The 25,061-nt window shown below is 41.7% G+C and overlaps 1 protein-coding gene across 7 annotated transcripts in view; it reads right to left on the bottom strand.

Moving 5' to 3' along the window:
• odf2a (outer dense fiber of sperm tails 2a) overlaps positions 1–18,853 on the bottom strand; it is a 63,996-nt gene extending 45,143 nt beyond the window's left edge. For 6 of the 7 annotated variants that reach the window (XM_083930252.1, XM_083930257.1, XM_083930254.1 and 3 more), the window contains exons 1-7: positions 18,719–18,853; positions 17,493–17,609; positions 17,190–17,303; positions 16,353–16,529; positions 15,696–15,883; positions 2,751–2,895; positions 2,347–2,472 (exon numbers count right to left, since the gene is read on the bottom strand). In XM_083930252.1, the coding sequence (XP_083786378.1) occupies positions 2,347–2,472; positions 2,751–2,895; positions 15,696–15,883; positions 16,353–16,529; positions 17,190–17,303; positions 17,493–17,609; positions 18,719–18,721 (870 nt within the window). In that variant the 5' untranslated portion in view covers positions 18,722–18,853. The remainder of the gene's footprint in view (positions 1–2,346; positions 2,473–2,750; positions 2,896–15,695; positions 15,884–16,352; positions 16,530–17,189; positions 17,304–17,492; positions 17,610–18,718) is intronic. The other variant, XM_083930256.1, reaches the window with a different exon arrangement.
• Positions 18,854–25,061: the final 6,208 nt, after the last annotated feature.

Genomic DNA, 25,061 nt, shown 5'->3' on the forward strand with positions numbered 1-25,061 from the left:
ATGTAGGACCCTGTGTAGTGTCCCGGTGGAACCAGAGGAGCCGTTAGGTTCAGCTGTGCTGGAAGCACTGGAGCGAACTGTTCGTGCTCAGGAGCAGCAGCCTTTGAGTCTCAGCTGAAGCATGCCTACCCCCAGTGGGCATCGGGGCTCCCCGACTGCTGCCCGGCCCCATCCACCACCACTGTCAAAATGGCCATCATCAGCAACCGGACAAAAGCCCAAGCACTGGACCAGGAGTTATTCATTTCAATTCAATTTTATTTACAGTGCCAAATTATAACAAAAGTTATCTCAAGACACTTTACATAAAGAGTAGGTAAAGACTACACACTATCCCTGACATCTTGGTTTTTGCTGACGTTATCACAAACTGATAAGGGGCTGAAGGCTGAACCATCGTAGCCGACCCAGAGGGAAGAAAGCCAGGGCTCTCTACAGGTGGAGGAAGAGGGGACACCGAGCTGCTCTCCCTGCAGTCTGCTTTTCTAACGTGCGCTCTCTCAGCAACAAATTAATAACATGCTCAATCTTCTGTTACGGACTTAGAATAATTTCAATAGGAATGCGGCATTTCTTATTCAAGATCTGCCTGAAAGCTGACATCCCTGATTCAGCTGTGGAATTACCTGGATATCACTTCATCAGAGCCAACCGCAACAAAAGCCTGAGTGGGAAGTCATCAGGCGGAGGTCTGGGGTTACTTCATTAATTCAAACTGGTGCACCGATGTTTCAGTAATACACAAGGACTGCTGCCTTTTGCTGGAGTTTATGGTCATAGACTACAAACTTCTATGGAATGTTTTTCCTGAGACAGCTACGGAAACTGAACGTCACCAGCTCTGGTCCACGTTTTACAGAGCCACTGTGGAAAGCGTTCCGACTTCATCAATCTCAGTGTAGTTTACCTCAACATCCCCCCTTGCAAAGAACAAGGTGTAACGTATCTGGCACACAGAAGAGAGGCCGACTGGACAGCGGCAGCTGTCACCGCCAGGGAAGGGAAGAGGACAGGTAAAATTGCTGCTAATTGGTTTTATCCTGCAAAAAAACATCTTTGAGCTGCTACCCTCAGGTAGGTTGTAACGTGCCATCAGGACAAAGACCTCAAGGACTGTAACCCCCCCACCCCCCCCACCCCCCTTTCTAACTAGGGTAAGTCAGTAACTATTATTATACTTCAAATCAACTCTGAGTAGCTTGAGCCTGAACATAAAAACCCAGCTCTGATCCTAGTCTAGTCTAGTCTAGTCTCCATTTTAATCCAGTGGATGTAGAGATTAATGCGTGTATTAGGCTGTGCACATTTATCTTTAAAGAAAATAGCTTGAGTCAGTGCGGGGAAAGTGTCAATAAGTTAACACAAAGTTTTATTCTGTGTTGTCTATTAATTCATCATTTAAAAATAAAGTTGAAGATTTAAAAATATATAGATCAAAGACATAGACAGACGGACATGATTGTGAGATCACACCATGATTCAGTAATACAAGGCTTTGTGATTTTGCAGGTTAAAATACAATAGATTTAAATGTATTTGAATTTATTTGAATCTTGGCTCAACAGCATTTAGTTCTCATTTATTTCAGATGCTTTAAAAATGTAGTAACTTTAAACACAGTCAGTTAAATGCGGCTCAAACAGTTCAGACTGTATTAGACAATTTCAAAAACTCACTTTCAAACTTCATTCTGCAGCTGCACCCCGATCTTTCTCACTCATAAATATCAACATGTAGCTGCCCACGATCTTTCTCACTTAAAAATATGAACATGAAGCTGCTCTCTGATTAAAGGAATTAAGTTTCATCGTTGTGACCGATCACATCACGAGTGAGAGATAATTATTTATTGATCCTCACGTCTAAAGCTTCATATTGATTTTACTATTTAAACAGACACATAATGTGCCATAAACGTTTTAGTGGGAATGCTTGAAATGAGTTGTACTGAGGGCAAAAAACCTCTGTTCAGAGACATGACTGACAGCGCATATAAACGATAACAATAGATAGTCCTGAGTAACAAACTACTATAATTTATGTCAGTTATTTAAGTGCTTTAATATGCACTTTGTTTTGGACTAAATTAATGAGGAAATTAAGCAGCATCTCTGTCTCTGTAAGAGGGAGGAGATTCAGAGAGTCTCAAGCTTTGTTGAAGAAAACATGCCAGCAAGCAGGTTAGGTTCACAGAGTCAGTTACCACAGTAACTGACCCAGATTTTTAGTTATCTTTCTTTCTGGACCTGAAAATCCAGAAGTTTCCCTCATCTAAGGGGTTAACTATCTCAGAGGTTTCACTAATTCTACTTGACAGTGTTGCAGAAGGTGCATTATACACAGTACCTGGGAACTGTGCTGCTCTCTAAGAAGGTGCCGCAGGGTTTGGTTTGTGGCTTCAAATGTCTCCAGTTTCTGTAGCAACAGCTCCTTCTGACAGGCCAAGAAGGAAGACTCAGAACCAGACAGCCTCTACAGCAGCAAACAGAAAGACAGAGACAGACTAAGATATAGGTTTACCAAAGAAGGATGTGGGAACTAATTCTGAAAAATCACTGATTTACATCACATAATATCAACCATAACTCTGTTCATTTATGACAACTATATGTCCGTCAGAGATGTTGTCAGAGAAAGTCATCAAGACAGTACATTTTAGCCTTGAATGTAAAAGCTGCCTCCTAGTGTTAGTGCCAAATATTTATTTATTTAGTTATATTATATATTATATTTATATAGTTAGTACTTACACTGCCAATAGCACTGCACAGTTTGGAAACAGACTCTCGCAGGGCTGAGACTTGCTTGGCAGCTGCTGTCCAATCCACCTCAGCCTCAATCAGTGTCGTGTGCAGAGCATCTTTTTCTTGTTGCATACTGTCCCTGTCTTGTCTGCTGTGGTGGGAAAATTAGTCAATAAGGGTCAATCAAGAAAGATGAAGAAACCATAATATCGGCTTCTCCATGTGAGTTTATTCCAAATCATCTTCTTGCAAGGAAAGCTCTCTTCCAAACACCTGCACAAACGGCTCTTGTCTGGAAGAGTGCCCCCAAGGTCAGATTCTGTAGAGTTTAAATACAGATGCAAACAGCCCAGCTGGCATGAGGTTTAAAAAACACAAGGCCGACTTGTCCCGTGCTTTGAGTATCACAGAGTCATCATTATAAATTTCAGTCTCACTTGTATCAAAGGATAATGGGAAGTATCTTCACAAGATATATAGGGCTATACTTTGCATGCAAAGATAAAGAAAACTTCTGCATCATGAGGAGATAAAGAATGTCTTTTGTACCATGTTTTAAAACCCAAAACATGTTAATTGTAATTCCCGTCACACTGCAAAGACAAGAGTCCAGATTAACACTAACTTTGACCTATTAATATTATCATTATTATAATTGGATTCATGGACATAGGGCGGCGGACGGGAAAAAATGGCGCCCATTCATTCCTATGGAAATTCAGAGAGGTGGAGCTAGAAGCCACAGAAAAGGTTTTTGACAGCATGGAACTGCAGCAAAGACGTATTGAGACAGTAATTGTGATCAGTTGAAGAAAAAAAGTTTACAAACTGATTGAATAACTGTGCTGTTTGATTCTTGTGATTCTACTAAAGTTTCCATTTGATTAAGACATCAAGCTTTTTTTCAAAAAGAAAGAACTAAGTAAAAAGTAAAACCGTGTTGGTAAGAAGGGACAGCTGGACTATTAATTTAGTGTTTGTAGTGTTGACAGTATAATGCTATACTAACAATTAACAGTGATAGGTTAATACTATATATATGGTTAAACAATTGTAGTATTTGAAGCAAAGTAAATTGTGAGTAATTGAAGAAAAGAGAGAGAAAGAATTAGGAATATTAAAACTGTTGGGAGATAAATGCATTCTTTGGAGGAAAAATGTAAGGAGAATTCTGACAGGCTTGAAAGATAAGAAGACAGCAAATAAGCTGAAAGACTCTGGGACATTCAAATTTAGACGGGATATTCAGACTGACAAGGACCTTTCACCTGAGGGCTGAGGGGCAAGTATGGAACAGGAAAACAGCAGTGAGACACCACAGCTGCACCCAGGCACTAGTGAGCGGATAGTAAGAGCAGAGGGAAACCAGGAAGTAGGAGAGCTATAAGTGACAGGATATTCAATTTGAGATGCAGATCTGACATACAACCTCCAGATAATTACAATACCCAGTGGTCACAGGGGCATTACTCCCCTTGGCAAACCCAAGACCATGAGGGGTGGATCAACAGATTAACTGACATTCACGAGCAGGGCCGGAGTGGGACTCATTTTCAGCCCTGGAGTTTCATACCTCAGACCGGCCCACTTTAGATCACGACCTATTATATTAAAATAATGTAATTATAACTTTACATGTTAAGCATACAATAGCGCACTGTTCTCTAAAGCCTTGTAATTCCTACTGTAATTCTTACTATTAATAATGATCAAAAGTATAACGGGCCACTACTATCATTTGGGCATAGAAAGTGGTTTTATTGGAACTGATGCTTGCTTGTTCACACACTAGCTCACCTGTTTCTTCCTCCACTGGCTCCTGGCTCTGCCTCTGACTCTAAATCATAAAAATGTTCATAAATCTCGTCACAAATCTCCCCTTTTTCAAGTCAAAAATTAAAGTCAGTTTCATTATTGTAGTGCTGAATCCTCTATCATCATCAATTGCAATCTGGGTCCAATCAGCTCTCATTTACATCTTCATGCAGTGTTTGGTTTGTTTACTGCGCGCAACGTGATTCCCGGCCAAACGTTAGCGATTGGTTATGGCAGATCCAGAGTAGCACTGGGCAGATCCAATAGTTTTAAATTTCAACAGACACCTGCCTTCCAAGTGAGTTAACGTTTATCAATTGAGTAGGTCCAGACTCTCTGTGCAAATGAAATGAAGTACGAGTCTGGTAGGACCAGGCTAGGTCTACACCATACTCTTCATTATATTAATTCTAATAATATTCACTTAATGAGCAATCCTACCTGCACACTCTGGACCTGTGGGCTGATGGCTGGTGCTTGGTGATGCATCTTGTATCTGAGGGGCTACAAATCAAAGTTTGTGGCCAGTTATGTGGCGTTGCATCATAATATTATTTAAATTATGTAACGTTAGGTAAGACAGGCTATATGTTACAACTAGGGATACACCGAAACGAAAATTCTTGGCCGAAACCGAAAATGAGGAAACCAAGGCCGAAAACCGAAACACCGAAAGAAATTATTATGCCAATTATTAGTAACATTCAGGGTATGCGGTATTACCAGTGGTTGAGGCCAACACCGAGTTATTTTGTATTATTTTTTTCCAGTAATAAAAAAAAAATCCGGTCTTGTGTGGAACGCGGAAGACCGGTTCCACACGGCAACGCCGGTAAACAAACCCCGCAAAGCCCAATCCCTACGAGAGCTCCTCGTGCTACGGCCATCCGGAGGCGCACAGAGCTTTTGGCCGTGATATTATATATAAAATTATATTATACTATTATATGATCGTTATAAGACGCTGTCACCGAGAATTTGCGCGCTGCCAGACGCTGTCACCGAGTGTGAGAGGAGAGTTGCCGATTTTTGCACATTTGGCTGCATCTGTCTCCAGGGCTTTTCTCTTTTTAATCCTTGCTTTTTCTGCGCCACCCTTGCTCTTTTTATTTTCCATTTTGAGTTATTATTTTCCTTGTACATCTGTGGTTGGAGCTAGGCAAACACCACTGAAGTGTGAGGACTAGTGCACGACACGTACGTTACATCAGGCTGCGTCTGCGTCTGTTTCTTGTTGGTGGGCGTGCCCTTAACCTGCGTCCGCATCCCAGTTTCATTCATAGACATATAAAGAGTAGACGCCGCATCGAACGTTGGGCCTATTGGCGCTGACGAGCGGTGGGGCCGCCATCTTGGACCAGTCGCCCGCTCCACTCAGTGTAAGGACAGGACACGGTTCGGCGTATTTTAATATTCATAGTGGGATTAACAGTAATAGAATATTCTGATATATGATATATGTGATGTATGATAGGTGTTTTGAAAACACTATAAATATAAACACAACAATAGAAATCATTTATAGAGTATTAATAGGCTATATTTCATACATGAATACATAAATCTCTCTCTCTTTCTCTCTCACACACACACACACACTCAGAGAAAATTAAAATACGTATAAATCAAGAGTATCAATACAATTAGGTCAGAGAGAGAGAGATGACATTTTGGACACATCTAAGTACAAGTCAAACAGACACACTTCCATTTAAAGCACTAAAATTCGCTGGTCAATGTTATACCAGTGTAAAGTTAATATATTAATAGTTGTTATTTTGTAGCCTGTATTCCTATGTGTCGTTATCATCAGCTGTTTCCCCTTGCCTGTGATGTGTGTGGTAGTGCTGATTGTCTGTGGTTGTCATGGTGACGGGGCCGGTCAGTAAAGTAGAGTGTAAACATAAACATAAACATAAAGTACCTGTTTTCCCGATCATCAAGATTCATACCACCACAACGAACCCTCATTCTACACCAGTAATATTTATTTTATTTCTACAATAGCATTCTTGTGTCAGTTGTAATCTCAGTCAGTTAGTTCATAGCCGGGGAAACACAGGGACCGTGGACATAAATACAGCCTACAGTAATATTCCATTCAGAAAATACAACCAATAGTAATGTTCAATCTTACTTGTGAAAAGTTATCCCCCCGAGTCCTGTTCTCGATTGTCCGCCGATTAGAGCAGGAATACGCTGCAGAGTGCTCTGGCATCTTGTTCCTTCTGCTGCTCAACTCATAGGCTCAACTAGTCAATCATAGAACTTATCTGGTAGAATGACCGGTCCAAGATGGCGGCCGCATTTCTCGCGGCCCAACGTTCGATGCGGCGTCTACTCTTTATATGTCTATGGTTTCATTGGCATGATCTAACAGACCGCCAGCTCCCTGATATGACCAGCGACAGCGGTAACAGCATACACGTGATACCCACTCCACTCAGTGCCATGACTGAACACCGGCACAAAAATAAATAAAAATAATAATTGAACACCGGCCCTCGCGGCCCAAAAGGCAGACCGGCCCACCGGGAATTGTCCCAGTCCTCCCGATTAGCCACTCCGGGCCTGTTCACGAGAGAGCCAATTGCTGGATAAGACATTTGGAGGAAGAGACAGCGGGGATTGACACTACTTGTCACATCCACCCATTCATACTGATGGCAGTGGACACCAACATAAAAAGTCAACACTTGCTCCCGCACTCACTTGAAGCCCTTTTATTTAGTCTTTGGTCAACGTTTCGGTCTACTGACCTTCATCAGGACCCGTACAGTGAAGACCTAGATACCATCTAATCTAATCATTCACATCACATTCACACACCCATGCGCAGCACAGGAGCAATTCAGGATTCAGTGTCTTGCCCAAGGACACTTCGACATGCGGCCTGGAGGAGCCGGTATACGACCTTCCTCTGAGCCACAGCCGCCCTCTGATTAAATAATCACAGTTTTTTTTAGTTTTTTTTTTTAAATCAGCTGGTAAAAAGTCTATCAGGTTCACTAAATGAGCAGTTTTCCTGGTATCCTTATTCACTTGTCAACAGGACAGTAGAAGGAGCGGATCCTGTAACCGAGCAGTCCAAACCACATACCCCACCCCACCTTAACATATTCGCCCAAACTGTCCAGAAAATCATTGGCTGGACCCTGATAGGATGATAAGGGGTTTGGGGATCAACCACCTCAACATAGACGCCAGTGGGTGGGTGTGTACATTTTTTTGATGAACGTGCAAAGTGTAAAAGTGTATTGGTTGGGCTAACGTAACAGAATCAGCCGAAATCTAAAGCAAAACAAGGAATACATAAGACAGTTAAAAGATTGCTAAAAGCAGTAATATTGTTAGACATATAATCCCTGTAATATGCCAAATCACCGGTGTCACAGGCAGACAAATGTATAACTTTTTAACTGATTCGTGATTTGCAGGTTGAAGTGAAGTGAAATTTCTAACAGTAATTTGTGTTCAATTGTATTTATCCTTTCTGTCGCAGAAGAATCCAGATACTGTAGCTATTTTCCACTATGTGCAAATGTACACATTTTACCTATACCTATAGTTTATTACAAAACACATGAAATGACAGTAAAAGAACAGTGAAACAGGACAATATGAATGAAAAAAAGAATTAAAAAAAAATCTAATGCCAAAGGTTCAAATCCAGTACTCTTTGAGATACCTTAAGAAATAAGTTTATATAATAATAATAATTCTTAAAATAATAATGGATTGGATTTATATAGCGTCTTTCTCAGTACTCAAGGCGCTATACAGAGTCCAGGTCCATTCATTCACAAAGACATAGATACATGGTGATGGTAAACTACGATAGTAGTCACAGCTGCCCTGGGGGAGACTGGCGAAAGAGTGGCTGCTAATCAGCGCCTACCACCTCCTCAAACATACAGCAGCCATACACATTCACACGAGGCACGGTGGGTGAAGTGTCTTGCCCAAGGACACAACGACCATGACACAAGTAGGGCCGGGCAGGGATCGAGCCGCTGACCCTTTGGACATTGGCCGACTCGCTCTACCAACTGAAACTCAAAATTTATACAAAAGTAACTAGGGGAATCATATAATAAGTACGAAATGAAAGGCGCCTTGACGTGCAAAGTGTGCAAGTTAATGGAACCCTCAAAGCTAAAAATGCTGTCTGTACTAATAAGCTATCACATGTAACCTTACAGAAGTATACATTTAACACTGCATGTCAACAGGCGAAGCACTAAATCTCTCAAATTAAGTTTATATTGTTGTTTGTCATGATCTTAGCCAGTGGCAGCATGTAGATATTAAACAGAAAAAGCACCAGAATGGAGCCTTGGGGAACTCCACATGTAGTTTTTGCCCGCTCTGATGTGTATTTTCCTATGGACAGCTGTCAAAGGGAGGAATAACAACAAACCTTCCCAACAACAATGTGTACAACTGGAGAACAGATTTGCTCCACTGCTGCAGGATCCTGGATCCCCATCTGACGACCTGGATCATTTTTCATCTGCTCACGAGGTAAGAGCAAAAAGAAACTCAGAAAGGCCACAGAGAAAGCCTGGGCCTGAAACTCTGATTGTGGGTGACTCTGCCTTGAATGAAAGATATGAGAAACTTTGGCAGTAAGAACGCCAGAGTTCTTTGTTTTCCCAAGGACATGGTATCTGACATGAATGAAAAAATCATGGATATCATGAAGGAGCACCAAACGGTGAAACGTATACTGCACATAGGGTCAAATTATGTTGTGAAACAGCAGTCTGAACTACTGAAGCGAGACTTTATTGATCTGCTTAACACAGTCAGCTGTCTGTACATTGAAGAGTCCATCAGTGGGCCTTGCCGTCTGTTGGAAAAGGAGCAGAGAAATTCTCAAGACTTTTGAGTCTTAACACATGGCTTTCAGCTGCATGTGCCGTCCACTCAGTTCTTTTTATTGACAATTTCAACTTTTTTTGGGGACCGAAGACACCTTTTCAAAGCAGATGGATTATACCTAAACAGGATGGGAATAAGGCTTTTCATGTCAAACCTTTTTTTATCTCCTACATCACTCATCTGTTCCCTCGGCCAAGGACACGAAACAGAAGGAATCAAAACATGAGGAAGCCAAAACAAAGCCTAAGCATGAAGAGAGCTTTGAATATGATCAGCGAGGAGATTGCAAATAGCCTTGTAAAAAGCTGTTAATCGTCCCAGGTGGGCGCATACCCCGAAACTAAGACCACTGGTGTGTTCTGAAGTGTGCCTGAAACTATGACATAGCGACCGTCAGTATCTAGGATAACATTTGTCGGCTCAAACAGGACCCTTTTATGAATGATGATAGCTGCCCCTCTAACTCTATCTGTAAATTTGGAATGGCATAAGTGGCTCATCCATGCCCTCTTAATACGTGGGGTTTGAGATGATTTGAGATGTGTTTCCTGCAGAAACATCCCCCTGAAGGTGCTGTGTCAGGACCTTACTGATTTTGAACGCGTTCATTCCCTTAGTATTCCAGGAAATCAGACGCACTCCAGTACCTGTCTTTACAGCATTAGCCATAGGAATAATACTAATAAGTTAGAATGGTATTGCATAACCCAAAGTATTCTGGTTTCCGGTTAGGCTGAGAGGGAGTAGACACTGGTCGAGTCTTGCTCCCGCAACTTTAGATCATTTTTACATTTCAGGACCCCAAAAGTCACACAAATAGTAAAATTCTTATCGTTTAACGGATACACCACCTAAATATGCCAACACATTGGACCAGACAGGCTGTTAAAGACCAGGGGGAGGCAGGTGGCCAGATTAGCATGGCGGCCATTACTAACCTCTTGGAGCATCACCATGAAGCCCTCTCCGTCGAGATTAAAGCCCTCTCTGCCGAGTTCAAAGCCTCCTTTTCAACGCTCGAAGCGACTCAAATCTGCTCTTACATAGAGTTTAATAACACACACCCCTGATGTCAGCAGCGGAAGCGCTTAAAGCTACTGTTGTATCTTATATTTTTCAAATGAGAACGGCTGAACGAGCGAGGCTGGTGGAAATTGCGGAGGAAACTTACTCACCCCCACCCACCCCATATAAGAAACGGCTACTTCTACATTCAGAACACAGCCTCTTAACGACATGCGTAGTGGAGAGACAGCTACGCCAATCCAAACAAAACTTTTTTGAGCAGAGAGATAAGGCAGAGAGACTCCTGGCGCAGCAGGCCCATGCAGCTAGTGCTTCTATCCAGTCCCAGCCTGGTCAGATGCGTACATGAACTGAGGAAGCCTCTTGGATGAGAGGTGAACGCTCATACTGAGATAACATCTTCCTCCTGCTCTTTGCACTCTACGATTAACTCACAGCTCCCCATAACTGCCCCACAAGTTCTCATCCAATCCGGTTGTCGTTAATACCATTAAAATTTGGATCCAGTTCAGGAAGCAGTACAGTACCTTGCCCCAGTTTTGAATAATCATGCGTTTCTCCTTTCCTGCACCTACCCTGCATTCCGCATATGGTCAGATAAGGGCTAAAACTCTTAAGGACCTGTATGATGAGGGGTTTTTGCGTCCTTTGCATCTATGTCGGACAACTACAGCCTGCCTAATAGCCAGGTTTTTTTGGTACCTTCAAATGAGACATTTTATCCAAAAGTAATCCCCCAAATTTTCCGAACTGATAAAATCCCTTTTCTGAGCCCAGTCCCCACCGCCTCACCTAAAAATGCATGGGAAAAGAATTTGGGGGTAGACATTACTGATGACCAGTGGAGGGACATTCTGAAACTGGTCCCCTAATCTTAGATTTGTGCCAGGCAGGGCCTATTACAGTGGAAGGTGCTTCATAGAGCCCATTTCACAAATGCTAAATTGGCTAAGATATACCCTGGCCACAGTGACGTTTGTAACCGCTGTAAGCAGTCCTCAGCCGACCACGCACACATGTTCTGGACGTGCCCGAAGCTTGCTGAATTTTTGTCTGATATATTCCTAACCCTCAAACAGGCTGTTAACACAAATTTGGAACCGAATCCTCTGACTGCTCTTTTTGGGCCCCCTTCGTCTAAAAATCTGCCCATTACTACACAACTTGTCGTGGCCTTTACCACCCTGCTCGCCAGACGTAACATTCTTCTTAAATGGAAACATGTTTCTCCACTGACTCATAACAGTTACGTGAAATTTTGCAATGTCTCCGGTTGGAGAGGCTAAGGTTTTCACAGAGGGGATCTTTGGAGGCATTTCACATAACCTGGGACCCACTGCTGGCTTTTATTAGCAATAGAATCACTGTTATTCCTGACGATGCTGAGGACACTTCCTAGTGCTGGAAGGAGAGAGACACCCCCTTCCTTTATTTATTTTGTTGTCTTTCTCTCGTTTTTCATTTCACCCCACATTTGCCACCCCCATAAAAAAAAACAGCGGACTGTGCAACAAGTGGATTCCTGTCTAGTACAATTTTAGATTTACACGGGAGCTGATGTCACTGTCATAAGTGAGGACAGGTTTCACACACTCACCGCTTAGAGAACACTGGACCCACCTGACGTTCCTCTGGACAGTCCTGGAGGTGAGCTGCTTTGTCTGGGCGGCTTTAACGCAACAGCCAGTCACAAAGGAAAAGATTATCTATTCACAGCCTACGTAGTACGTGAAATGCATCACCGGCCATCTAACCCACAGTGAGCATGATACTCTAAAAACTGAACCAGTCAAAATCCAGTTAACAGATGATGCTGTACCATATGCTCTGCACACTGCACGCCATGTGCCCTTTCCCATGTTACAGAAGGTGGAAGAAGGATGGAGAAGGATGGTGTCATCGAGCGGGTGACACAACCGACTGAATGGTGCGCTCCCATGGTACCAGTCCTGAAGAAGAACACAGGCACAGCCCCAATCTGCGTTGACCTGACAAAACTAAATAAGTCAGTCAAAAGAGAACGCTACATCCTACCCACCTCAGACAAGATAACAGCCAAGCTGAGCAGTGCAACTGTGTTTTCTTCCCTTGATGCTGCCAGTGGATTCTGGCAGATCCCTCTGCATCCAGACAGCTGCAAGCTGACAACATTCATAACACCATTTGGCAAATATTGTTTCGTAAGATTACCTTTCAGCATAAAAAGTGCATCCGAGATCTTCCAGCAGAAGATGCTGGAGACTCTAGAAGGACTGGAAGGCTGGCACTCTTCATGGATGGCATCCTAATCTATTGGACCTCGATGAAGCAACATGATGCCTGACTTGAGAAGGTGCTGCCGTGTGTTCAGTTTGCAGTGTTAAAACTCAACAAGGAGAAATGCTCCCTTAAGGGGCCTTTACATGATAAGCTTTTTGTGCTGGGCGCACCGCGAGGTTGGGCGCAGAGACCCAGCTAAATCAGCGTTAGTATTAAAACAACTGTCAGCACGTAAACTGCCTATAGACCTTTTCAATGGAATTCAATTGCTAGGCAACAGCCTTGGTCCTCGTTAACTTCCTGCCAGCCAATGTCCTTCACATTCACTGCAACAGCAAATAAACTAGGACTGCTTTGTAATGTTTGTTTACATCTTTGAAAAGGTCCATTCACAAACCTGGTGTGACTGCTTATACCTCCAAGCTTTCCAGTTTTCTTCCCAGATCGTGATACAACATTGATCCGGGAAACTCAGACACACAAACTATAAGTTTTTCCTCCATCTTTTCTAGCATGCTTGATGTTGCTCTCTAGTTGCCTAGGAAACGTAAACGTCACACTCAAAGCTTCTTTCTCATTGGTTGAACTTTTGTAAGGTCAGTGGCAAGTTCAATTGATTTGAACTTTGAGCGCATTGGCATAGAGGCAAATCTGAGCGGTGCGCGTCACTACATTGGGCACTACCACCTCCTTCAAAGGAAATTAATTGAGCGGACGGCCCAAAGCGTTTTTACCGCGTATCATGTGTAGGGGCCTTTAGGCAGAGCCAGCTGCGCTTCCTGGGTCATCTCATCGACCAGTCAGTGGTCAGACCTGTCAAAGTGGAAGCCATACACCAGCTGCCACCGCCTGAAAATGTGCAGGAGCTAAAAAAAAAAAGAGTCATCGGTATGGTGAATTACCTGGGGAGGTTGTCCCAGCCCTTGCAGCGGTGGGACAGCCGTTGTATGAGCTGCTAAAGAGCAAGAACATCTGGACACAGGGACACTCACAGCAGTCAGCTTTTGAGGACATTAAAAAAGCACCCGTTCTTTCCTTTTATGATGTAACAAGGCCTACAGCTGTATCTGCAGATGCCAGTAGTTACAGACTAGGAGCTGTGCTGCTTCGACTCCACAGAGAAGAGTGGAAGCCAGTAGCCTACTGCCCCAGACGTCTCTCAGAAGCTGATACACGCAATGCCCGGATAGAGAAGGAGTGTCTGGCTGGCGTGTGGGCTTATGAAAAGTTGAATAAGTATCTGTGTGGCCTAGATGAATTCAGGCTTGAGACTGATCATAAGCCATTGATGCCTCTCCCGGGCAGTGGCACTTATGTGAACTAATTTGGCTAATTCGTCACCCAGATGGATATATCTCCCTGCCCCCAATGTTCAAAAGAGTGTGTAACTCCAAGGTCATCATCAACACACCACAGGGAGCAGTGTTGAGGCGGAACTGCCGCAATCCTCGGGAAGATCTGTCTTCACAACCTGCCGGAGACAACCTACTTTCATCAGCTGAGAGTACAGGAGTCATTTCCCAGCTAGCAACTGTTATGACTTCAGAGACTGTTTCTTCTAGTCTGAAGAAAGTCACAAGCCTCAGACACACCCCTGCACAGACATCAGGACAGTAGTGAACATTGAACAGGCTAGTCCTATAGACGGACACTGATGTGTCAACCATAAAGCCATGGGAGGATTTGGGAAACAGAAGGATTTGTAGCACAGAGCAGTTAATGTATTGTTGCCTTGGTTATGGAAGATGCATTTTTTTATGCCTGTTTGTTTAAATGTTTGCGCTGTCATTAAAGTAAATATAGAGGGATCAGGCCGACCCTCTATCCTTTTACAGACACCAACATCTGGGAGGTATCTGAAACCGTTCTCTAATTTTGCTCACTGTTTTTTTTCACAAAATAAAGGTTTTTGTTGAAGTGCCTTGGTTATTTAAAGAAACATACTAGTACAGCAGTCGTATAGACGGTAGATCAAATTCTGATCAATAAAAAATAACAGTATTTCATAATAAATCAAGTATTTATACTTTGCTCTCTAATTTTGATCTCCAGTGTATATTCAAAAACCTATATTCAAATGCTAAAGTGCAATAAATGCAAATGTGCTTTGACATCATGTTTAACCTGTTTGTGTTCTATCTTTCCATCGGGGGGAATGATGGAAAAATGCAGACATGTTATCCCTAGTATGTGTGAGAACTCTGGCCCCTCATTGACCCTCATTTTTTTCATTGTGATATAAACTACACATTGTGACTTCTATTTTCACTGTGACAAAATCTGTTCACAGACAGACGTATAAACACCTGGAAAAATACTCAAAACATCTGTGTCACCTGCTTTGCCCCCCCGGGACAAATAACGTTTTTTTGAATTGAATTAATAATGCTACTTGTTCAGATTAATTACAAAAGGTAAAATGTAATATTAGAGAGAAAGGAACGCGGACGGAGACGAAGAGAGAACAAGAAGAAGGAGAGAAGAGGAAAAAGAATAATATGAAGAAAAAGATTAAGAGAGAGAAAAGGACGAAGAGAGAAGAAGAAAAAGAAAAAGAAGAAAAGAGAAGAAGATGAAGAAAAAGAAGAGGATGAATAAGGAGAGAAGAAGAAAAGGAAGAAGACAGGAGGAGAAGAAGAGAAAAGAAGATTACGGAGAAAAAGAGAGAAGAAAAAGAAGAAAAGAGATGAGAGAAAAGATAAAGAAGAAAAAACGAGAAGAAAAAGAAGAAGAGGAAGAAGAGAGAAGGAAGAGGAAGAAGAGAGAAGTAGAAGGATAGAAGAAGAAAAGGAAGAGAAAAAAGACGGAGAGAAGATGAAAGACAAAGAACAGAGAAGAAGAAAAGAGAAGAGAGAAGAAGATAAAGAAGAAAAGAAGAAGAAAAAGAAGATGAAGAAGAAGAGGAAGAAGAGAGGAGAGAAGAAGTAGAAGAAGAAGAGAGAAGAAGAATTGTTTCATAATATTTGCCTGTTGAAGTTGCTCTCCTCCAGCATCTTCTCCATGGATTGCCATAATACTGTGTTCTCCCGCTCAGTCTCTTCCAGCTCCTTGGTCACCTCAGCCAGCTCCTCCTCCTGCTCCACGATCACCCGCTGGGAGACACTCAGCTGCTCCAACTGCTGCTCCAGCAGCTGCTCCTTCTTCCGCAGTTCCACCTGGACAAGTAATTATATATGATTTAATGGACAAATAAACTGATTGATTGATACCCTGCTATTTAGTACCAAGTATAGGTCAAGCTCGACAACAACACCTGATCCTACTGATGACATATTCAGGGTCATCACATTATACAGCTGTTTTCTTAGGTTTAGTATTACTGCATGTGAAAAGTAGAAGCGGAAAATGCGTTTTCATCACATTTGCTTTCAGGGCCACAAAGTGAAGCAATTTGTATTTTGAAATAATAATCCCATTATGATCGGAACAAAATGACTGAGTTGAGTCCATCCAGTCACTGTCTGCCTACACACTAACCAAGACGATCAATAAATCGTTTTTAAAAAGACAAATTAGGTTTTATAATGCAAAACCTCTTTAGACCTTTAAGCCCGATAGGACTTGAAAAGATAAGGACATGTGTGATGCAGACCTGCTCACATCAGCGGAAACAGAAAAACTGACCTCATTCTTCAGAGAGCTGACTTCAGTCAGTAAGCAGTCAATCTTCCTCTCATACTGGCTGATTCGTCTGTGCAGCCCTTCTTCCTCTCCTGATGTGAGGTCAGCTAATCGCAGCGGTGACTGGGAATGTTCAGGTTCTGGGAGCGGTGGTCTGATCTCAAGGTAGTGTGTTGGCCCCTTGGTGCAAATTACACTTTCAGTAACACTGTATCTTTGACTGGATGAGCTCTTTCACAATGCTGAGACAAATCTGTTAAACACTATGGTCTACAATTTGGAATATTGGTAATTATTATTAACATTATTTATACAGCGATTATGGTCCTGTAGTCTGATCTACACAATATGAATAGCAAAAAGAACCAAAAAAAATCAATCTATCAGCCGTAGGCCTGCATAGAAATTGACCAATGGGAGGCATCTGTCCAGGAAGGCTCCCATTGGCTCGTACTCTCCATCCAATCGCCTCGTCATCCCGCTTTGTCCCCTCCCACTCCCCTTCTCTCTCTGTAAACTCTGAGCAGCTAGTGATTAGCTTAGCAGCTCAGCTACCGGAGCTTCTGTTACCATGGAGAAGGAAAAGGCCGATACCAGTAAGAGGCTTCTGCTCACCCCATGGGAGAAGGTTAGAGAAAACTTAAGTGGAGCGAGTTCAAAGGCAGAAACCAAGAGGAAATGTGACCTACATAGGAACCAAAGACCAGTCAACATTGGGGATTCCTTTGTGCGTGGAACACTGAGGGGAGGGGTTTGGTTCAGGGGCCGTGCTTTTTTTAAATCTGTCTCAGAGGCTCAAATGATTTTCAGAATGTAGAGTATAGCTTTAACATGTCTTACCTCCCACCTATATGAAGTGTCTCGTATGGAGCTCTTTCCTGGTGGCATCCATGGTGCTCGAGTTTTGACCTTGGCTGTAGGACGGAGGTTTCCTTTGTCGACCTTGGTCTTCCCCTTTAAAACACAGTGTGCACAGCAGCATGTCAGCAAACTACTACAAACTAGTGTTTCACTTTATTTTGGAGTTTCAGTCCAACAGGACTTCCCAACCAATCCCATTCTGATCACTGGCATCATGATCAGGAAATAATAATAAAAACAAAAGACATCACTTTGACAGTCCGCACTAAGTAGATCTCTAACCTGAGGCGTCCTGGCAGGACTTGTCCTCTGGCTCTTCACATGCACATGGACTGGTGTGGCGTCGTTGACGTGCAAATGAATTGGAGGGGAACTTGGCCGAGTTCTCATTGCTTTCCGCTGTGAAATAGAGTGTGTTTAGTATCTCCAACCAATTTAGCTTCATATCAGAATTTACAAAAGAAAAGAGTGTTTAGCTTGAGATTGGAGAAAGTAAGGGGGTTGGGGTGGGGTCCAGGTGTAATTCCATGCACAATAATAAAATATAGGAAAATTTGTCCTATATTTCCTACAAAAATGTATGTGTATCAATGTGTCACATAAAATACAAAATTCAACTTTGATCTTTCATGTAATATACACTGAACTGAATTTATCAAAAGGACATCCATGCCCATGTAATATCAGAATCAGCATTAATGACCAAGTAAGTGTAACACATACAAGGAATATGACTCCAGCTTTTTGTCACTCATTTAACATACACAGAAATAGACATACAGCTAAAAACAGGATAACATTTAACATTTTTAGTTAATTACTGTAATCTGGCAGACCTAACCAGTTTAGCAGACATCACAAACATTCCTTGTCATATATTTATGGAATATACATGCATGTCTGACAGCTTTTGATAATTGAATGGATCATTTTGCATGCGTTGGCTCCTATGATGAAGATTTTGAAGTTTAACTTAGTTTTGATCAGCCATGTACAAGTGGTAATTGTACAAACTGTAGACAATTGTTTACTTTTGCCCACTTGAGCCGAAACACATGCAATGTGCTTGACTGAATTAAATATTTGGATCGGTTGTGAACAACAAATTAAATGTTCCGGGATTTGAAATTATTCTTTTGAAGAAATGATTCTCATTTGGGAATTGAGCCAAAGCGAATGAGAAAAACTGTAATAAATATAGTATCTATGATAGCAAACACTACCATGACCACTCACAATGACACTTAAATTAAGTTCCTAAAATTTACACAGACATGAATTGTCTTTAAATTCCAAAATAAAACATGGGCATTGACAATATTCTATTAGAAATTCGGCAATACATTAGATTACTTTGGTGGGTACGTCCGTCTCAGATTTAATCAAAAGGCAACGTGCTGTAGTTAAGCAAGTAGCACTATACACTGTAACACTAGTTTGACATTAGCTTTAGCTTATTAGCCGACAGCAGCCTTTCTCGCGTCTGTGCAACACTTTCTCCGTCTTACCATATGAGAAACCAAATATTCATCAAGACTTGAAAGTATACTTCATTGGCAGAGCAGAGTTTTTGTTTAGCAGGCAAATAAGTAACTCTAAGGTTACGACAAAAAAGTCGGCTGCAGTAAAGGCTTGGATAAACTTCAACAGGTAGTGACGTAACGACTCTCTGGTTGGTCAGTTTAAAGCATGTGACATCTTCTTCCGACAGTGATTTGACCAGAGTCGACCAGTGTTCGTTAGTATGGCAGGCCGACTGTGCCACAATTCGCGCGTGACTTTGCGCGTCCCGCAACGCGTTCTGACCGACTTTGCGCGTCCCACAACGCGCTCTGACCGACTTTGCGCCATGGCAGGCCGACTGTGCAACAATTCGCAGGTAATTTTCGGGCGTTCAGACCGATAATTTGCATTTCAAACGCGTTTTGATGTGTGTTAAGTATGCGTTAGGTCCTCTTAAGGACGCGTTAAGTAGGCGTTGCATATTAAACAGTCAGATGCTAATAATCTCCTCCCCTCAATTTTCTCAGCCAAAAGATGTGAACTGCTTTTCACCAATCATATTCCAGGGAAAACAGACCACATCAGTCGATGCCAGGTCTCCTTTGGCAAAGTTTGCTCAAATACTACTACTACAGAACTACGGTGTTTGTTAAGTGTGTAGTGTGCTTTAAAAAAATTCACATATCTAACATTTGTGGACATTTTGTGTTACGTTTATGCTATTTATTGAGAAGAACTGATAGTAGTATGGTTAGAGTGTCAGTTTGTGATGCAGTTCCCTACTGAGGTCCAGCTTCAAATCCCATTTTATGCATCACTCTTCCCTACTGTCTGTTATGCTGTTTATACCTTAAAATGTTCAAAGTTCCCCCTTAATAATAATGTTTTTTAAATAAGAAATGTGAAGATCACCTTGATGTTCGTCTTCTCTTTTGATTATGGTAGATATAAGTTACAGAGAGGACACAGTGATGCCCTGCACTATTTCTATGAGATTCATAGACATTTCTATGAGTCCTGACTCCATAGGTTCCAGGGTCTGAACGTGTGAAGTTGGTCTGATTACAGCAGCAGGCATAGTTACATTTGGCACAGTAATAGTGTGACTGCCCTCTGTCAGAGAATACCACAGTTGCTTGAATATTTTCGGGGGTTGTGTTCAAGGAGGAGCTGGTGTTCAATAGCTTGCTCAGGTGCTTTAATACTGTGCAATATGTAGTTTTGTTGTCGGGTGAAGCAAGCTATTCTGGTCTCTGGACACAAACAGTCTCAGTCTTCTGTCCATTATTCCTCAGTCTCTCCTTCCAGTGTTCTTCAGTGGGCTTCTTCAGTAGTGTGCTTCTTGAGTGTGTGTTTTTTCCCCGTGTTGCTGCAGCTTGCTGGGGGTAATTGATTATAACCACCTGCAGTCTGTTGGGGTTGATTGAGTCAAACACCACATGTTGAGTCAAACACCACACGTGCACACATGCCCTCATGTGTGCACGTGTCAGTCTCAACCTGTCAATCAAGGTAAAACCACACCTACTCCCTAGCAGAACCTGACTGAACCATAACAGGGGAGCACATCTATCTGGTTGGACCACAAATGATGAAGAGCAGCTGGATAAACTGTGAATGTGTGGCTCCCCAGCACCAGATGCTGTCTTGCAGTTACTATCCTGCAAGTGTGGGAGGTCATGCAAACTACCAGAGTGGACATGTCTCAACAATGGGAAGAAGTGCACAAACCTGTGGCAACCAATACAGTGAGGAAGAGCCCCCCTGCACACCTGACACTCAGATGTAGAAGATGTTGATTAAAAAAATGAGTGTCAATCGTCGAAAAAAAGCGCACTTCACAGCGTTAGCGACGTTGTCCGCAACAGTAATGTCTGCCCAACATGCTGCAGGCAGCCTAACCGAGGCCGCAGCGTTACTTCACACAGTACTAGCGTCAGCGGAGACTATCAGAACCTTGTCAAATGCGACAACAGTCGGGCAGCAACCGACCGTTGCAACTCCAAGCCGCGAAACGCTGGACAGTCACATAGCGTCACTTTTCCCCTCCGGACAGCACAGCAGCATGACTCGGCCACTTGCTCAGCCAAGAGGAGGAAAAGGTAATTATAAAAAGTTTTGTTTCTAAATAATTGTTTAACGTAACGTAACGCAATGCAACAAGACATGACAGTGAGCTAACGTAAATTGTCTGCTGTTTGTTCCAATGCAGGGCATTGAGCCCTCCCTAAGTTACTGTTGTTACAGGCTGTTACAGTCTGTAAGCCCTCTAGTATTTTCTGCCCCACCCTGAAGCAATAATACATTTACCTGTGATGATCTTCACTGCATAGTACTGCTGTGATTAAATATATCCTTCATCAGCATTTTAAGTTTTATGTCAAGTACTTTAGTAAAAATCATACTACATAGAAATAGTTTTTATGTATGCCCCCCTTTATGTCTTTGCTTATTTCTCATGTATGTCTCAGCATAAAGGAAAGACTGTTTATTAGATATCCCATTTTCACATTACATAGATATCCCTCAGAAACACCAGCCCCATTTCAAGGTGGCTGCTGAGTTCTGACCTTGCGACTGACACCTTAGCTGACAAATCATGAACTTCCATGCCCTGTCCACAGCCTACAATAGCTAATAAGTCTGTGTTAAAGGGAAGGCCAGATATAGGAATTTTCATGGTAGATTTATGGCTCAGTGAGAAATCACATAAATAAGAGTGTTCAGGGCTTGAAGTGATAAAATGGGTTAAAGTGAATATATTTGACCTAAATATGAATATTAATGGGTTAAGTATAACTTGTATTGATAACCACTACCCATTATTGATATGATATTGATAGGGGGTGGTGGTTAGCATTTTGTGTTGTATTTCCTATAGCAGTACTACTTATATTGTACTGTATGTTTTCATGTGGGCCAATTGTTACATTCCTATTTCAGAGTCAGGACACTGAAGCATTAACATTTCAACAAGGATGTAATACTACTATCTAATCAAACATGGGGAGTAGTGTGCAAACAAGTTCCAAAATTGTGGTTACACAAACATGGACACATCCTCAGTGGCTTTGAATTCCAGAGGGACTGGGACCAGCAGACTGTTTTAGAACGTATCAGGGATGGCTTTGGTAAGCACATTACAGAGGATGTCAGGTAAATGCCTATTTTTTCCGCTTACTTTAATGAATATTACAAACATTCAGCATTTGTCTTAAAATCTACTTGATCCAGTCACCCAGTTAATTGGAGCAAGAAGTCAAAGTGGCGCACACACACACTCACACAGTGACGACAATGACCAACAACTAGCGATCGACTGATATGGATTTTTTAGGGCCGATGCCGATACCAATTTTTTTTCAACAGCCTTAGCAGATGACTACTACGGAATGCTGATTTACCTGAGCAGATATTTGGAGCAGCTTCTACTTTTGCTCCCTCAATTTATATCATAAAAATAACTAAATAATGATGATAACAAATGCTACGAGTCTCAAAATAAAAAAAGGGAAACAACATGAAGCTGGATGCCTACTGTAAATAATGCCGGGAAAAAACTATAGGTAATTAATGGTTTAATGGTCAAATAAAGTGATGCATCTGTTTTTTTCGTATCTTTCTTTTTATTTTATTTTCTGAAAAACATTCCTGTACAACAAGCATTATTGGTAGTAGTTTAGCATTATCAAAAAGCAACCCGCAAATGTTGAAAGATGAAAGACCTGTTATATATTCATTGCTGTTAGAGGCATACAGATTTTAGACGCTTTGGTTTTGAGAAGTGAAATACTGTTACGGGGCAATTAATTCAGTATCAGCTGATTTTAATTTCTTTAGAAATTACTCAAATACACATTAGTTGGACCAACTACCACTGATAATACTTTTGTTTTCACAGAGAGAAGAAGGGCCATCAAAACTAGAGAAGATATTGGCCTTCACAACTGGAGCATCTGGGGTACCACCTATCGGCTTTTCCCCAACTCCTTCTGTCCAGTTCATTCACAAAGGAGATGATGGCTTCTCTACATCAATGTTCACTCTTGCCAACACATGTGTTAACTGCATCGAGTTGCCGCTACATGTGTCTTACCAACTGTTCAAGGAGAAGTTTGACTTTGCATTAGGAAACACATTTTGGTTTGGCAGGGCATGAACATGTCATGCTCTGAAAACTTCTTCTGTCCGTGTCTCACTTTCTCACTCACTTTCTGTTTGTCCCTACCTTTCTGCTTGTCTTGTCTGTTTTTTGAAAAAAGTTTTAAATGACATTTATTGTTTTAATTTCTGAATGCCGTATGCAATATAACTTGTATTTTATAAAGTTTCACCACAATTCAGTTGACTCAGTCAGCCTATGTTTTAAAATATATTTACATTTATTTTTAACATGTTTCATATTCTCACCAAACTTTCTTTTTAAGCAATTCTTACATTTCTAGCATCTTAAAATGCTCTTAATATGTGCATGGATCGCTAAAATGTAAAATACATTCAACAGGTGTTAACATATCAATATTCACTTCTCATATATTTCTGATAAAAGTCTGACCAATCATTGTATTGTGTCTGAATAAAGACAGAAAAAATAAGCTCCCTGCCTGTCATCCGCCACTCCGTTTCACATGCTACGTTCAAGTGCCATGGGAAGTCCCATGTTTCGGACCTCCAACTAGGCAAAGTGCACTGGAATGCCTGTCAAAGTGGAACCTACTACTAGCAAATACCCCCACATTTGCTAGTAGTAGCTTCTACTTTAACAGGCATTCCAGTGCACTTTGCCTAGTTGGAGGTCTGAAATATCGGACATCCTATGATACTTGAACATAGAGGGGGAAGAGGGTGAGACTTTGGAGAGAGATGAGTTGTTCTCTGCTGTGCCCTGCAAGAAAGGTAAGAATTGCTTTAACATACTTTTTAGACAGTTAAAATGTAAACAATTAAGTTCAACATATGCTCTGTATCCCTTTCTGTGATGCACTTTGTGTCTATCACTCTTTTTGCCTCTCTGATGTGTCTGCCTGTCTCTCCCTCTACCTGTTTAAAGTGTCCGTTTGTCTCTCTTGTCATGTCTTTTAATGTTTGTTTGAACGAATGTTTCATGTTTGTTCATTTTTCATACAATGTTTTAACAAAAACTTTAGTTCACAGAATACACTGCACAAGGGAAGAAAACATCTTAACATAACTCCCGTGTAATTCACTGAAGAAAGTGCAGAAGTGAAGAAAAAACATCTATCCCATGGTTACCATCATTTTCAAGTGGGTTCACTTGTTGAATAATGTTCATTCTGGTCTCATTAATAGTTACATCTACATCTACATCGTCTGGAATTACAACATTATTATTGGTTTGAAGTTGAGGTAATGGGCCTTCTTCATCAATGCCATAGTAATTATCGGCTTGGATTCCTGCATAATTAATGTCACCTGAATGCCACAGCTGAAGAGGTGTCTGCCCACCTTGTGTGGAGAGTCCATGGTTGTTGCATTGATTGATGAATTCTGTTACTGCTCTTTCAATCCTTGGTAAATAAACATAATGCAGACAAAATAAATGTAGTTCATTCAATGAATCCAGTACACCCTGTTCCTCCATGAAGTAAAATATATTTATAAAATGTCTAGATACAACTCTATTGAGTTCTGCCCATAGTCTCTCAATCCTTTGGTTGTGTACTGATACACCTGTAAAAACACTATTCAATCCTCTTCTTTCCAACATAAAACGGGCAACATTTATATTTTCCATACCATGATCACATCTGACCCTTAAGGGCAAGCCAAAGTTCTGTACTCCTCCTACACATAATGACAGGACGGTTGAGGCTCTGTTGTTGGACAAGCACTGCAAGTATATAATAGTCCGGTTGAAGCCATCCACACAGTCATGAAAGACCATCCGCCACCTGACCAGCTTGTGGTTGCCGTCAAAATGTCTGTTGGGCAGAAAATATATACTCAAAAAACAAAATGTGTGTATACGGTATGTATGTGATGCGCGCAAAATATGTGTACTTGTTTTCCTTATACACATCACTTACTTACCATTATTCGTTAGGGGCCTGAACACTATAGACTTTTCGGTGTATAGCAAGACGTCTTCTAAATGATCGCCCAATAGGATCCACTTGATGCAGGCTCTGTCTGACACGCCTGCGCTGAATCCTCACGTGATCTTGGGCTTCCAAGTATGTATACTTCGCCTGCATTTGGAGTGTTCTGTAGTATATTAGTTACAACTCTGTCCAGGTCTTGATTTGACAATACAGAATACCTTAATGGCTCAACTCCCAGTCTTTGTCTGTGTCTATATAGTGTTCTTCGACTAATTTCAAAGCATGA

Source organism: Echiichthys vipera (genome assembly GCF_963691815.1).
Source record: "Echiichthys vipera genome assembly, chromosome: 16".
NCBI lineage: Eukaryota > Metazoa > Chordata > Actinopteri > Perciformes > Trachinidae > Echiichthys > Echiichthys vipera.